Source organism: Helobdella robusta, assembly GCF_000326865.2.
Source record: "Helobdella robusta unplaced genomic scaffold HELROscaffold_68, whole genome shotgun sequence".
Classification (NCBI taxonomy): Eukaryota; Metazoa; Annelida; class Clitellata; order Rhynchobdellida; family Glossiphoniidae; genus Helobdella; species Helobdella robusta.
The window spans coordinates 298,453-313,572 of NW_008705387.1; the positions used below are offsets into that span (position 1 = coordinate 298,453).

General features: G+C 31.4%; 1 protein-coding gene across 1 annotated transcript; it reads left to right on the plus strand.

Annotated features, from left to right (window-relative positions):
* Positions 1-1,991: 1,991 nt before the first annotated feature.
* Positions 1,992-8,589, plus strand: HELRODRAFT_89170 (hypothetical protein; the record flags this gene model as incomplete). The annotated part of the gene is made up of 13 exons (XM_009030391.1): positions 1,992-2,101; positions 2,276-2,349; positions 2,421-2,498; positions 2,561-2,657; positions 2,749-2,824; positions 4,567-4,617; positions 4,681-4,818; positions 4,916-4,989; positions 5,150-5,239; positions 6,641-6,712; positions 6,791-6,856; positions 7,269-7,338; positions 8,488-8,589. 13 exons carry the CDS (start codon positions 1,992-1,994, stop codon positions 8,587-8,589), a joined length of 1,098 nt encoding a protein of 365 aa, XP_009028639.1.
* Between the last annotated feature and the right edge of the window lie 6,531 nt (positions 8,590-15,120).

Sequence of the window (15,120 nt, forward strand, 5' to 3'; positions counted from 1 at the left end):
TGGATTTGTTTTTCGGCTCCCAAATACACTCGTCGGGCAGTAGTGACGCCGAAATTTTGCGTCAAATCATCATTGTCCGCACGTGTATGAGGTCCCTGGATCGTGGTATATGGCACTCGTGCATTTCAGTGACGACTAAAGTTCGATTGTATACATCATCCTCGTGCTGCTCTATGGATGCGAGACGTGGTCAACTACTGGCGCTCATTTCAAGAGGCTAGACGCTACAGATCAATGGTGCTTGCGCAGAATCCTTTATATGACCTACCGCGATAGCGTCACCAACGTTGAGGTGAGAAGAAAAGAAAAACAGAGCAGCCTTCCGTTTCTTCATTTCTGTTCTGGCGTCGTCTAAACTTTTTTGGTCACATAGCTCGTGCCAGTTCTATGGAGAATCATTACCTGGCTTTAAAAGCTGTCATAGACCGGCCGCCAACAGACTGGACTCGATCTCGAGGCCATCCAAGACAATCATGAATCCGCTCAGTGAAGAAGGACCTGTCCCTCATCGACTACAGTCCTTACTCGACCTGGAGACTTGTTCATGATCGATTGAAATGGAGGCACTTTTGTGAACACGGCAACGTTCCGTTATGGGGCACGTCCATAATATTAATAATATGGATAGTTTTTTTGCATAATATTAAACATGCCGACTGTCAGTGGGAGATTGGTCGGAAGTTTTGGTGAAAAGGGGCACCAATTTGGGTTTGTGCCAAGGGCAGCAAGATAGCTTAGTCCGGCTCCGTCTTGCATAATATTAAACATGCCGACTGTCAGTTGGAGATCGGGAGTTTTGGGGGAAAGTGGCATCAATTTGGGTTTGTGCCTAGGACGACAAGATAGCTTTATTCGGTCCTGAATAGTGCTTTGAGAAACTTTTTGTTTTTTAAACGCTCTATGAATTTTTGATAATAAAAATAAATAAATATAGACTAGAATAAATATTCAGGTTGGACCTTTTTCTAGCAAACAAATTTTTTCCCAAGAATCATGAAATTTGTTATACATACGTCCAACTGTGATATGATATGACATCATCAATCCCTCTATGTTCTCTATATGGCCACAGTAGAGGCGGTGCATCAAAAATGGATTCCGATAGCTTGATGGCACGTATACGCAAATGACCCTTTAGCAGCACATATGCTAATTAATACTTAACAGAAAATATACTGGCATATTTAATGACCTGAAAATAAACTGGCATATTTAATGACCTGTTAGCGCAATATGCTAATTAATAACTTACCATACCGCTATACCGCTTTTCATAAAACACAGGCATATCGAATTCTAAATACACGTGACCACACCAAAAGTGGTTTTTCTTTGTTTTTGTGTTTATTGGTATTTGCAGCTATGGCAACGGTGTCTCTGTGGTAGAGCACATGAACGGATTGACAAGCGTTGGTTTAAAAGTTATTTTAGTTCTAAACTTAACTGCTGAGCTACTAAACTTCTTAATGATGGTTTTAAGTTAGTTTTTTTTCATAAAGAGATTATTCATTGCCAAAAAAGTGAAATTCGTCGTTAATTTTCTTTTTCCTGACTACATGACTATTATTTTAATTTATTTTTAATTTTATTTATATTTAATTAATCTTTTAATTTAATAATTATATAAATAAATGTTTTTATTTATATAATATTATAATTATCATTAATATATTATAATGTAACCATTATGTTATGATTATTAATTTGAATATAACTTGCTTTTATTTTATATTATAAATTTTGTTACATTATTTTAGAAATAGTGTTATAAAAATGAAATAAAAAAAGTATAGGAATTGAAATTAAATTGTTTGATAAAAATTAACTCTCAAATTTTTAGTAATTAAATTTTTTAATATAAATTGCATTTGAAGCTGTCTTTGTATATTTTTTAAAGTAGTTTTTCATTTGGTAGGGAAGAGGTGCCTATAAAATTTTCTATATATTTAATATCTTCTATTAATCTATTCTGTTACTTAGTATGATTTTAAATGAATTTGTTTTTAGTTACTGAAAATCTTTTGAGAAAGAGTTCTGAGCATAATGATGGTATGTTATCGACGTTGGAAGAATTGGCTTTACACCAGAGAGATATTGAAAGGTACAACACATTGTTTATATTTATTTATATTATGTTCAGTTTCAATTTTTTTACTTCATAAAGTCAATTTACCTTAAGTTTTTGTTGTTTTGGGATTATTTTGGAGCTTAAATAGACTTTAGAAGTTGATGCTGAGCCTGTTAGTTTAATTTCTTTTTTTAATGCATTTCACAGGATTGAGTGGCTTGATAAGTGGTGCAGGGAGTTGAAAATTTTGGATCTGACAAGTAATTTAATACCAAAAATAGGTAATTTTTATAACTGATTGTCAAAATAATTAAATAAATTTTTCGTATACATGATTTATAACAAATTTTAGAAAATCTTAGCAGACTTAAAAAACTTGAGTATTTAAAACTTGGTTTAAATAACATAGAAGAAGTCGAAAATTTGGAAGGTAATCATTTTAATTAAAATTTTTAATAGCATTTATGGTAAAAGATTAATTTTAATTGTTAGGATGTGAATCATTAAAAAAACTGGATCTGACTGTGAATTTCATAAATAAATTAACAAGCATTGAAAGTTTAAAAAACAACAACAACCTTGAGGAACTGTTGAGTATTTTTTAATTTATAAATTTTAAGATTAATAAAATTTGCAGTTATTGAAATTGTGCTGCTAACCTTAACATAAATTAATTGAAGGTATTTAGTAGGAAATCCATGTACCCAGTTTGAACATTATCGCTCCTACGTCATAGCCACTCTCCCACAGCTTGCTGTTAGAACATATTCCACCTACCTATTCAACTCACCATTTTATGTACAATAATGTTAATATTTATTCCAATGAAGTTTGTTTCTTTGTTACGCTAGATCACTAGGAATTTAGTTCAAATGTTGTCTACAAAAAGGTGAGGAAAATGAATTTATTGTCAAATGAACATTAATGCGTTTAATTTCACGTATGTACATGTACTGTGCATATATGTACATAATGTACATTGTACTGTACGTACATGTACGTTCGACAAAAACCTCTGATTGATTGCTTGGTTAGTTGATTGGTTGGTTGACTGATTAATTGGTTGGTTGATTGACTGATTGGTTGATTGATTGATTGTTGATTGATTGATTGTTGATTGATTGACTGATTGATTGATTAGTTGATTGATTGATTGATTGATTGATTAGTTGGTCGATTGGTTAGTTGGTTGATTAATTGGTTAGTTGTTTGGTTGATTGATCGGTTAGTTGGCTGATTGATTAACTGATTGATTGATTACTTGGTTTGTTAGTTGATTGATTGGTTGGTTATTTGGTTTGTTGGTTGATTTATTGATTGGTTGGTTGATCGGTTGTATGGTCGGTTGGCTGGTTATTTGGTTTGTTGGTTGATTGATTGGTCCGTTGGTTGGTTGATTGATTAAATGATTGATTGACTGATTGGTTGATCGTTTGGTTGGATATTTGGTTTGTTGGTTGATTGATAGTTTGGTTGATCGGTTGGCTGGTTATTTGGTTTGTTGATTGATTGATTAGTTAGTTGGTTGATTGTTTGATTAATTGGTTGGTTGATTGATTGACTATCAATCAATCAATCATCGTTTAGCTGACTGATTGATTGAATGATTACTTGGTTTGTTGATTAATTGGTTGGTTTGTTGGCTGGTTATTTGGTTTGTATGAGGATGATGGTGGGGATTTTGATGTAGTTGGTTTTACTTTTGTTTCATTGTTTTTGGTGGTTATTCATTGGTTGATCGATTGATTATTTGGTTGGTTGATTGATCGGTTGTCTGGTTTGTAAGTTGATTGATTGGTTGGTTGATCGATTGACTGACCGACCAAACAACCCCAAAAAGTTACTCATGTTGCCATCGAGTCAATTTAGGAAAGTAAATCTGTGAACAAAATTAGGCAAGCAGTAAGTAAAAGTAAAACACCGAGTAGTGAGAACGAATCGGTTGCCAAGTTAACTCAGTCGGTGGAGCGTCATGCGTTGTAAAGAATAAATAAAAAATTTTAATTTCTTAAAAAATATTTCGTGTCTCCATCAAAAGATAAATATCGTTGATCTTGATCTTGATCGTTAAACAACGCTTCACAGTGGCAAACATGTTTGACGCCGTAGATTTGTTATTAATTTAAAGGTTCTTTAGAAACATGAAAAATAAAACAGTGATGGATGTGTTAAAACGAAAGAAGAGAGCTGTTAAATATTAACAATAAAAGAACTGCTGCATTTGAGTGTAAAGTGTTCAACACGAGAATGTAAATCATTTTTTTTTTGATGAAAGGGAAATACGAGGATGGCATCTTTGAATAAATTTGACAAGTATTGAGAATGTTTTATTTCTGTTGTGCTGATACTAAAATTTTTTAATTATTCAAATTTGTAAATAAATTTGGATAATAATTTTTTTCTTTTTTATTTATCCTATGTTTGTTAATATTTTCTTTTTAGAACTTTACTACTTTAATTATAATTGACATAAAAAAGTTTTTCATGATTTTTTTTAGAAACTGGATGGAATAGAAATAACAAAAACGGAAAGAATCATTGCCTCTCAGGTATTTGAAAAAAGTATAAAAATTTCATCGTACTTATTTTAAGTAAGTTTTGAACTTTTTAAGCTGTACGAAGAGGCCAAGGGTGAAATTATTAACCAGCAAAAACGAAATCTTCTTGCCAGGGTAACATTTAACAATTTCAGTGTTATTTATATATATTTTTTCGACATTAACTTTTACAGGAAAAGCAAAAATTGGAAAGTGCAAATGAAAAGTTGTTTTTTTTTATCTTGTGTATCTTTTGCATTTTAAAATTTTTGTGAATTGCCGCAACAGACGTGAAAGCTGCCATTACGAGAAACATGCTTCCAATGATGCTCCCAATGATGCTTCTCCCAAAGATGCTCCCAATGATGATGTGAACGACGATAGGTACCGTGCGTCCCACATAATTTATTCTTGCTATTCATTTTTTACTTATTTAGTTATCAAAGGTTACACAATTAATGATATTTAGGTTTAATTCAACTTGTAAGTGTTTCCAAACGGGATAAATTTTTAACGCTGGCAATATCATATATTAATGTTCTAGCTTTTGGTCTAAACCATCAGAATACACGCCTGAATCAAGAATATTGATATACGAACACAAGCAGAAGATGTCGCAAACAGACCAACGCAGGTTTTTTCATTATGATTATCCCCTGTCTTCAAGTATTCATTTATAAAATGAAGTGCAAAAAATTAAAAAAAAAGGTAACAAATGACGAACGAAATTGAATTAATCGTGTATCAAATTTTTCATTAGCTAAGCAGGCTTCCACTCAAACATGAACGCACAAATAATGTTAAAGGTTCACATAATGCTTATTAATTCTGTGGTTCCTATAATGAAGTTTGAGACGAAGTTTTTATGCCGATACATTTGGGATTCAACATAAATGTTATCTCACGTTTAATAACTTTTTAATGCAGGACTTGACACAATAGAAATTTTTATTTATTTAGATTATACGCGTCAGTAAGATAGGGACAATCGTGCAAATTGATGTTGGTAAGAAAAGCAGATAATAAACTTTGGGCTGTAAAAAAGAACGATTAACCGGAAATGGAATCAAACCGGAAATAGAATAAAAAGACGGCGAAAAAGCCGGGGCTGATGTGGAAAAGTGATGTGTAAACAACGTGGAAGTATTTGGCTTAAAACTTGAAGTGGTTCTCAGTGAGAGGAGAGGATTAATGGATGCGTGTGCTTACAAGTGCTGATGCAAAATCTACTGTCAGTTGTATTACGGACTCGATCACACAAAATTTAAGTAAAGAAACAATAAAATTAAATAAAAGTGAGCGCCGCGCTGACTGGCGGTTCTAAACTCCGTTGAGAACCCCGTCGCTCTTCACGCTGATTGTGTTTTCGTTCATTTGAGTTGAAAAAATTTAGAAGGTTTTTTAAAAATGTTTTCTTGAAACTTAAAAGATTGAAATAATTTTAAAATTTAGATACAGATTAATTATTTTTAATTTGTTAAAGAAAAAATAGAAAAAGGTTATAATAAGTTTTGGAATTAAAAAAGCGGATTCACAAAATAATTTGAAAAGTTATAACTAATTTAATTTTCTACTTTTTGTTTTACTAGTTATATTTGATCTATTGAGTTTAAAATTATTTTGATCTTTCAAGTTGAAAAAACTTCTTAAAAGATTTTTTGTTTTTCATTCTATTCTTTTTAGTCTGGTGTTTCGGTCACATATTAATTTGATGTAATCGGTGAAGTAATAAACGTTTTTATTATGTTGGATGTTTTTTAAAAGCAAGAGTGATTACGGAAAGTAATTTATTATTATTTCACCGGTTATATCAAAATGACATGTGAAAAAAAAACCAGGACTAAAAAGAATAAGCTACATGTACAGTCTTTAAATGCCATCAAAGGTTAAAAAGTTTTTAAAAATTAAAAAAAATACCTTTTTGTCTGCGAAGAATATTACATAGATGTTCTTTCACAGAAAAGCAAGAAACAATTTTGTTTAAAATTATATTATTTGAAGTTTTATCGTTTAACATTTATTTATTTAATAAAAGAAATGAAGAAACAAAGAAAGTAAGAAAATTGGTTGCAGAGGACGGAAGAAGGCTGAACATCAATGAACCCAAGTAATTTTATTATTTTCCACTTGATTTTGACTTTCAAACCTACGAATTTAACAAAAAAAAAAAACGTTTGTAATGAAGATTGAAATTCACGCTTACCGAAGATGTTGAAAAAAACAATCTCGTGTTGGACATCGCGTTATTCAGGTTGGTTTTTCCATTGTAAAGTTATTTGGTCTATGATGATTGTTAGAAAGTACTCAAAAACATTGAAATTTTTTCCTAGCAGTCGCCTGTTTTGAATTGATTGTTCTCACGTTATCTGCTCTTGAATCTTTGGCTCACGATAGTCAGTTTAATGCTAAGAGGAGATTGTAATTTAATAAGACTCAGTTATTACGGTTCAATTTTCTCATGATTATATTGTATTTTACAATTGGAAAAAAATTAGTTTCCCATTTTGTGCACGATCTACGATGGATTGAAGACTTTCAGTAATATTTGTTGGATAAATGCTCTAAATTTTTATTTCACTTGAAAATCACGTTATATGATTGTTAAATGATTTATAGGAATCTTAGAATATTTATTCCGGTAGTAATCTTTTTTAAACCAACAGATTCTTAGATTCGAAATTATGTGAAGTTGATGTACAGCCCACCTACGTTCAAGTTATTGTTAATACAAAAGTAAAAAGATTTATTTATTGTTTTAACACGTACTTAGTGTGGAATTCGATAACGAAAGCTGAAAAGAACTAAAAAAATTGCCATAAAAAATAAAACAGAAACAAAAATTTTTCAAAAACTCGATTGAAATAAAAACGAAAAAATTTAAACCAACTTATTGGTTTATAAAAATTCATTATTATTTCCTAAAACTATGATTGCTAACGGCGATGTAGTTATTAAGCATAGGTGGCTTTTGAGTTATACTTTGAAAGTAAAAATAAAATCGCTACTCTTGAATTTAAAGTTAGTAATCATTTATTACATTTTAAGAAACATTGAATAAACGACGTTATTTTGTTTCTTTATTCATTATGTGTTTACTTTTTGTTTTTTTTTGTAACATTAGTAGATTTATTTGTTAAATCTTGTTAACAATCTATTTTTACCAGAGGGAAAGGTATTTACATGTCTAAGATTATTGCTACTGCATATATATCACGATTATTATCCGCTACACGAAGTTTGAAGGTCATTCCTTGTTGGAGATCGTAGAAGAGCGTTAATAAGATAGTTAGGTTTCCATTTGACAGTTAATCTGGTTTTTCAAAATTGGTTTTGTTTTATATACACGTCTAATGTTAACTAATTTTAAAATGATTTTAAAGTAATTTTAAAATGATTTCCATTTTAGGTCCTCCTTGTAGATTTTCCAATGTGGGATTATTTCAATTATCTCCATAAACGTAAATGTAGAAGAAAAATAAGGAAAAATTAAACAAAAATGTAGCAGTTATTTGAGGGCTTAAATTTTTTTATACCTTTTTATTGTTTCAAAATTTTGTGTATATCACAAAAATATATTTTAGGATTTTCTAATTTTTAAAAATGAAAGCTGAAACGATAATTCTTAAAAACGAAATTAAAACTTAAAAAAATAAAAAAATTTGTAAAAGAAAACCGAAACCGAAATTATTTGGAAGAACTTAACGTGAAAATAAATAAAGAAACGAAATTCACACTAGAACGTTGCTTTAAAAAACTTGTTTATTATTAATTCATAATTGTTTTATAGCTGATGTTTTGGTTTTGGTTTTTAAAATATTCATTATTGATTTGATGATGTTTATAAGTAATTCAGTAAAGAACGTGAATAAATTTTTTTGCAAGATTTTCCAACTATCATTACCAGACGATGTTGTTGCAGAAAAGAGCAAAGCTGAAAGATCATTAGTTACAGGACATCTTGTTATAACTATGCCTAGGGTTTGATTTCAGTGTATTTCAATCTTTTTTAAAAAAAATATCTATTCAAAAAATCAAAGAATTGTATCACCCAATTTAATTTTTTCATCTAGAAATTTCTTTCGTTTAATATTCGGGTTACTGAAGTTATTGTCTTTTTTGGACTAATTTTTATTATCTAATATTTTCCTCTTTTGTTTGTTCTTTTGTAAGCCTCATACTTTAGAGTAATTTTTCTGTTTATGGTGGTCTGATCAGTGAATCTATTTTTTGGTTTAATTTTTTAGTTGATTTCTGAACATTCTAGTCGCTATAGCCCAATCCGCTTGTATGGTGTAAACATTTGTCAAAACATTTGAAATGTGTTGTCTCTGAGTTGAGTACATCATTGAGCTAATTATGAAAAAATGTTGAAGACAACTTTTCATAATGCATAAGTAGGCTCCGAGCGCCTCTAGAGAAGCTATGTCTATGGAGCCTTTACAATATCATTATTACCATTTTTATTTGTCATTATTATTATTATCTTTTTTTATGTATCAATATCATTATTACAAATTCTTGTTTATAACATCATTATTATCACTTCTCATGTGTCAATATCATTATTATCATTTTTTTTATATCAATATCTTTATTACCGCTTTAACTTAGCTTTGTCTATCTTTTATCTCTATATGTTTTTCCCTCTCAAGAGAACGTTGAGGCCGACGATAATTCTTGTTTTTGAGAAATCACGTTGAAGGGTTCTCTTCTTTAGACTACTTCTTGATGTGTTCTTGCTTCATACCATTCTCTTATATTATCCGTTCATTTTCTTGACGGCCATTCAATTGATCTTTCACTTTTAAAAGAGCTTTTTATAACCAGTTTCACAAATCAGTTACTTTACTTTTTGCAAATTTGTCCTAAAAGTTGCAATTTCTTTTCACGAATAACATCGTTGATCTTTTTTACCTTTTGGTGATTAATCTTGTCTTTATTTTTGATTTTTCTTACCATATAATTTTTAGTATTTTTCGATAACATATTATCTTAAATGTGTCCTGCCTTTTCCATCGATTTCGTTTTTTTGCACTTTTTATGCACCTTCAACTAAATCCTTTTAAATTTGAGCTGATATGTTTTAATAAACCTAAAAACTTTATCACTAACAATCGTTTTGATATCTTACCTGATTTTAAAACTGCTGATTGTTCCCATAACTTTCGTTGTCTTGATTAAATGGGATTGGGAAAAGAATACATCTCTGACAAAGACCTGACTCGATTCTGAACCAATCTGATTCTGTTTGGTTCCTAATTTTTATCACAACCATTCTGTTTTCTTAATTTTTATATTTTATGATGTATGCCACATGTTTTAAAAATCTACCATGCTTCTTTTCCCAGACTGAATCGCTTGCTTGGACAAAGTTTACAAAACAGATGAAAGCATTCTCGATGAATTTCCTTTTCTTCTACGTTATCTGTCTCATTGTAACTATTGTATCAATAGAACTTCTTCCTTACGCTGGCTACCTTTAAGGTATAAAACAATTTTTAAAATTTGCACATAGTGTGTAAGCCTCTATCGGAATTGTTTTTTGAATATTTATCAGATTTTATAATTTAACCCGAACGATCCACAATCGTATTCCAATTCTCATTTTTCGTTTATTCCTGTTAAACACTGTTATGTTGAATCTAATTTCGATTTTTTAGTCCTTTTTTCAGGAAAACTTTTTCTTCTACACAAACTACTTCTCCATTGTTTACGAAGTGCAGTGTTTATTAAATGAATGGTATCGTTAACGTTTAGTAATCAATCAATCAATCTTCGTTTTGCATCCAGAGTTCCGGTTCCCCGAGGTAGAACGTTGTTTTCTTTGCCATCAATTTTTTGCGCCAAATTAGACGATCAGTTGTATCCATTTCATTTAAATTTAGAGCTTTCATGTCTTGCTCGATTGTTTGCGACCAGGACTTCTTTGGACGGCCTTTGGGACGTGTGCCAGGTACTTTAACATCTGCAAGAGAAGTTATGGCACTGTTTCTACTTCGTTTGACATGACCAAACCACCGCAGACGGTGTTGCCGGCATTCGTCCTTTATATCATCTAAACCAGCACGACGCAGGATTTTAGTGGATTTGATGTGGTCCTTCAGACTAATTCGTTGCATCCATCGGAGCATTTTCATGTCGGTTCGTTGAAGTTGTTGTTCCAGTTTGGCTGTCATTGGCCATGTTTCTGCACCATATAACAACACCGGACGTATTACAGATTTATAAAGTCTTGATCGTAGTGGTAGTGGGATGTCACGCCGCATCAATATAGAGGCAAGGAGATGCCATTTATTCCAGACTGCACGTATGCGTGCTCGAACGGCAGATTCAGCTGTTCCAGTACATTCCAGAACATCCCCTAGATATGGAAACGATGTGACTTTTTCTACCTTAATGGCTTCAAAAACATTGCTATTTTGAATTTGTTGTTGTGGATTGATGCAAGCAGGACAAACAAAATTGGACACTTTAGATAAAGAACCAATTATTTTTGAACAACGTTTGTGACACCACTGGTTACACTGCTGACACTTGATTGAATTGTTACCTACACCAGCTTTAAAAACTGAACATGGCCATCGTCTAGTAGCTGTGGATTGGATGGGTTCACCAGTGTTCATTGCTTTGGCTTTGCTGATATTGACTTTGAATCCATGATCGGCGAGTCTGGTGTTCCAATCTTCAAACATCTGTGCTACATTCTGCTCAGACGTTGCTGTTAAAACGATATCATCAGCATATATTAGATTCCAAATGTCACCAGTGCGTATCGGTTTGTGATTTCTTCCATCACAGTTATAAATAACAGTGGACTGAGAATCGAGCCTTGGTGAACTTCAACGCCAATGTCAAATGCATCTGTGTTTCCAACCGTTGTGCTGACGAGAGTCTTAGTATTCGTATACAAGTCGAACAAGATATTCTGGAATGAGTTGTCGACGTAGACTCCACCTGATTGCTTCACGGGGAACTTGATCAAATGCTTTTTCAAGGTCTACAAAAATGTGTGATAGTTGTTGATGCTTTGCGAGGTACTTCTCTTGCAGTTGCCGAATGATGTGAATTGCATCAATTGTTGATTTTCCCGCTAGGAAACCAAATTCATAAATTCCGATTGTGATGCACGACGTTAATCTTCTCTTAATGATTTTTTCGACAATTTTCAGGGAGTGTTCTAACAAACGTTTACCCCGATATGATGAACAGTTTAATGGATCACCTTTGCCTTTGTATAGAGGAACTGTCATGCTATAGATCCATTCAGTTGGCATTGAGCAATTTCTCCAGATTTCAAGGCAAAGTTGTAGTAACGTTTAATAAAAAACTTGAAAAGAACTCGCTGCTCGTTTTTTCATCAAACAAACTTTTATTAGCTTTTTATGGTTGATGGCTAATAGAAAAATTATTGAAAATCTTGTTGATCAAATTATTATTTTTTTTTTTAAAAATTCCACCCTGTCAAACGCTGACGCTAGTACAATTTGCAAGGCGAGAAAATAAAATAAATGAACTAAGATGATAATAATGAACAATATTACAAAACGCAAAATTAAAATTATGTGAAGTAAAATATTTGATGATTACAATAAATTGTATATATGTGTGTAAGTATATGTGTATATAAATGTAAATGACAACGATCATGTTATAGTCTCCTTAGTAATGTAATTTAACTTTTTTTTTAATTTTATATTTCTAAATTATTTTCAGGCAAATGTTGCGATTGAAAAGATAACAAAAAGACCAAAGTCAGATTTAAGTGATGCAACTCGCTGGGACAAGTTTGTCTTTCTTTCACGACAACATTGTTAATGTACACGTTACGTGTATGGCTAGCCTCATATATAATGGATAAAATATATAAGGCCCTCGCATTATAAAAAGCATCTCAGAAAGTTGTAGGGGTCATCGCCACATTTGTAGAATCTACAAGCCTGTGCAAAAGTATAGTACGTTTAGAAAAAAAACATTCCGATCGCTAGGTATTGTAAATCATGTATAATAAATTTAGTAGGCAATTATTTCAAAGTATGGCTTCTTATTTAACATATACTCGTTTCAACAAAGCTGTGGTCCGAATGCTCACTATATAGAAAAGCTTTTGTTGTTACGATTTTAACGTTGCTTAAAGAAATGGCACGATCAAAGGTACCACTGTGCACACCGCACACAAATCTGTTCTGTAACGTAGTTATGTGGCTGAAATAATTCTAATGTTTCATTCAAACTGACGGCATGTGGATCATCTACCCTTTTCATAGGATCTTAAATTCCCACAGTCAGCAACCTACAAAATACGTGAACTTAACTGAATCTGTTTTTGCTTTTTTTGGTTCTTTTTTATGGAGTTTTATTCCTCTTTATCCAACTACGTCTCAATTATTTAGCACCTTTTGACGGATAACTCAATCAATCCTAACTCTGATTCTATTTTATATTTTTATGAGGTCAAGTATTCGTAAAATCATTTTTGTGGTATGGTTATCATTTTTTACAAATATATATATAATATACCCAATACTGATATTTAATGCCAGTCCAGTAGAGTAAGATTGCAACAGCATTGCCGATGTTAAGTTTACCAGCCAGCAGAAGAGTTTCGAAGTTCATCCATTGCATCAAACTCAAAACCTTTGGGATCTCTTAGGCGGTTTTCCGAACCCCTTTGTTTCCACTTTCTTTTGTTTCAAGGTCAGGTTTCTGTGGCTTTTTCTTGAGCCGAACCACCTTGAGTTTACTGATTTATGCATCTTTCATTTTTATGGGATTTTGATCGATTGTAAATTTCATCTCTTACGCCAATGTGGTAATTTGGCTGTAAATTAACGATCTTTTTCAATAAATGCCTAGGAGTTAATGACTTTTTATTTTGGAATGACATTCACTCGTTAAATAAAGCATTCAGTCAGCATGCTATTTAGTTAATAATATAGAGTTGATTGTGTAAAATTGTCATTAAAAATTTTCAAATGACATTTAATTGTACGATTGGTTATATAAAATTAAGCTATATAACTTGTTTTATCATTTCATTAGTTTAACTTGAAGACATTCCTTTATGAGTTGTTATATAAATAATTCAAATAAGTGGAAAATGTTTATGAAATTGATATAGTTGCTTAAAGTTTCGAGAATTGGGTGAAATTCAAAACTGAATTAAAATGTTATTTCCATTGCAGAGAATCCAGAAAAGAACATCTCGAAGTTGACCCAACTTGCACAAATCGCGTCGATTACAGAAACATTTATAATTCTTCCAAACACGCGAACAAATGTGTTTTTAAATGTAAAATGCCCAATCGAAGCGAAAGACCAAATAGCGAAAACTTTGTGGACGATGTTACGGTTCCTCCGTTGGAATAGTCAACATTATTTTTTTTCATTTAGTTTATGAAAAATTGAAAATGAAAACAAAAATTTGTTGGTGAATTTATCAGAAATATATTCTCACAATAAAACCTCTTGAACGGACGATACAAATACTTTGTTATCTAAATCAAATCATACGCTCTTAGTCATTTAATTTTTACTCAGCATTATAAACAGCACGTTTCTGTCAGACAACTGATTTTTTGTACGGACACGAACTTACTCGGAATTTGAAAATTAATAAATTTAATTTAAAACGCTGAGCGAATATAATTTTTTTTAAATGAGAGGCTAGGCGCACAAACAATGCTGTGAGGTATCACGACAGAAGGGCGAAGCAAAAAAGGCGCGGACAAAAAGGGCGTGTATCATAACGGCGCAATTTTTGAAATTTACATAATACATTTATTCACATACTGACTACGTTTATTTGTATAAGGTTACCTTTTTTATTTTGTTTAAAAGTTATTTTTGCGGGGATTTTAATCGCGATACTCGAGGGTTTTTGGATTTGTTTGTGTAATTCAATATGAATATTTATTTCGCCTCTTTTTTGGAAAAAAAATAAAAGAGTTCCCATTATCATCGCTGTGGTTCTTCTTGCTTCTTGTGATGATGTTCCATTTGCAAGTGATAATTGCGCTGTGGGTTGTAGCATTGGTATCTACAGTGTTGGCACTGTTGTTGTTATTGTTGATGCTGTTGTTGTTGATGTTGTTGTTAAGGTTGTCACTATTGGTATGATTGTTGTTTACATCATCAATATTGTTGGTGATAAATTTAAATAATTTTAATAAATTTAAAAATCACGTTTTATATTGTTTATAGTTATTAAATTTATTTTATTGGTTTTCTGTTTTAATTAAATAATTTATATAAATTAATAATTACTTGTTCCTTCTTATCAAATATCTTACATACCTTATATATAACGCACTGAAGATGAGTTATAGCTATTTTAGCTATAGCTATAACTCGAAATAGCTATTTGCAAATTTATTTAATAAAAATTTTTAAAAAACAATAAAATATCTAATTTCTCTGAAATTAATAAATTAAAAAGAAATATAAAAAAGTTGAACAATGTTGAAAGTAGTGTTGAATTTTTGAAATGTTGCGTTAACAACAGTCTGTTACCAATAT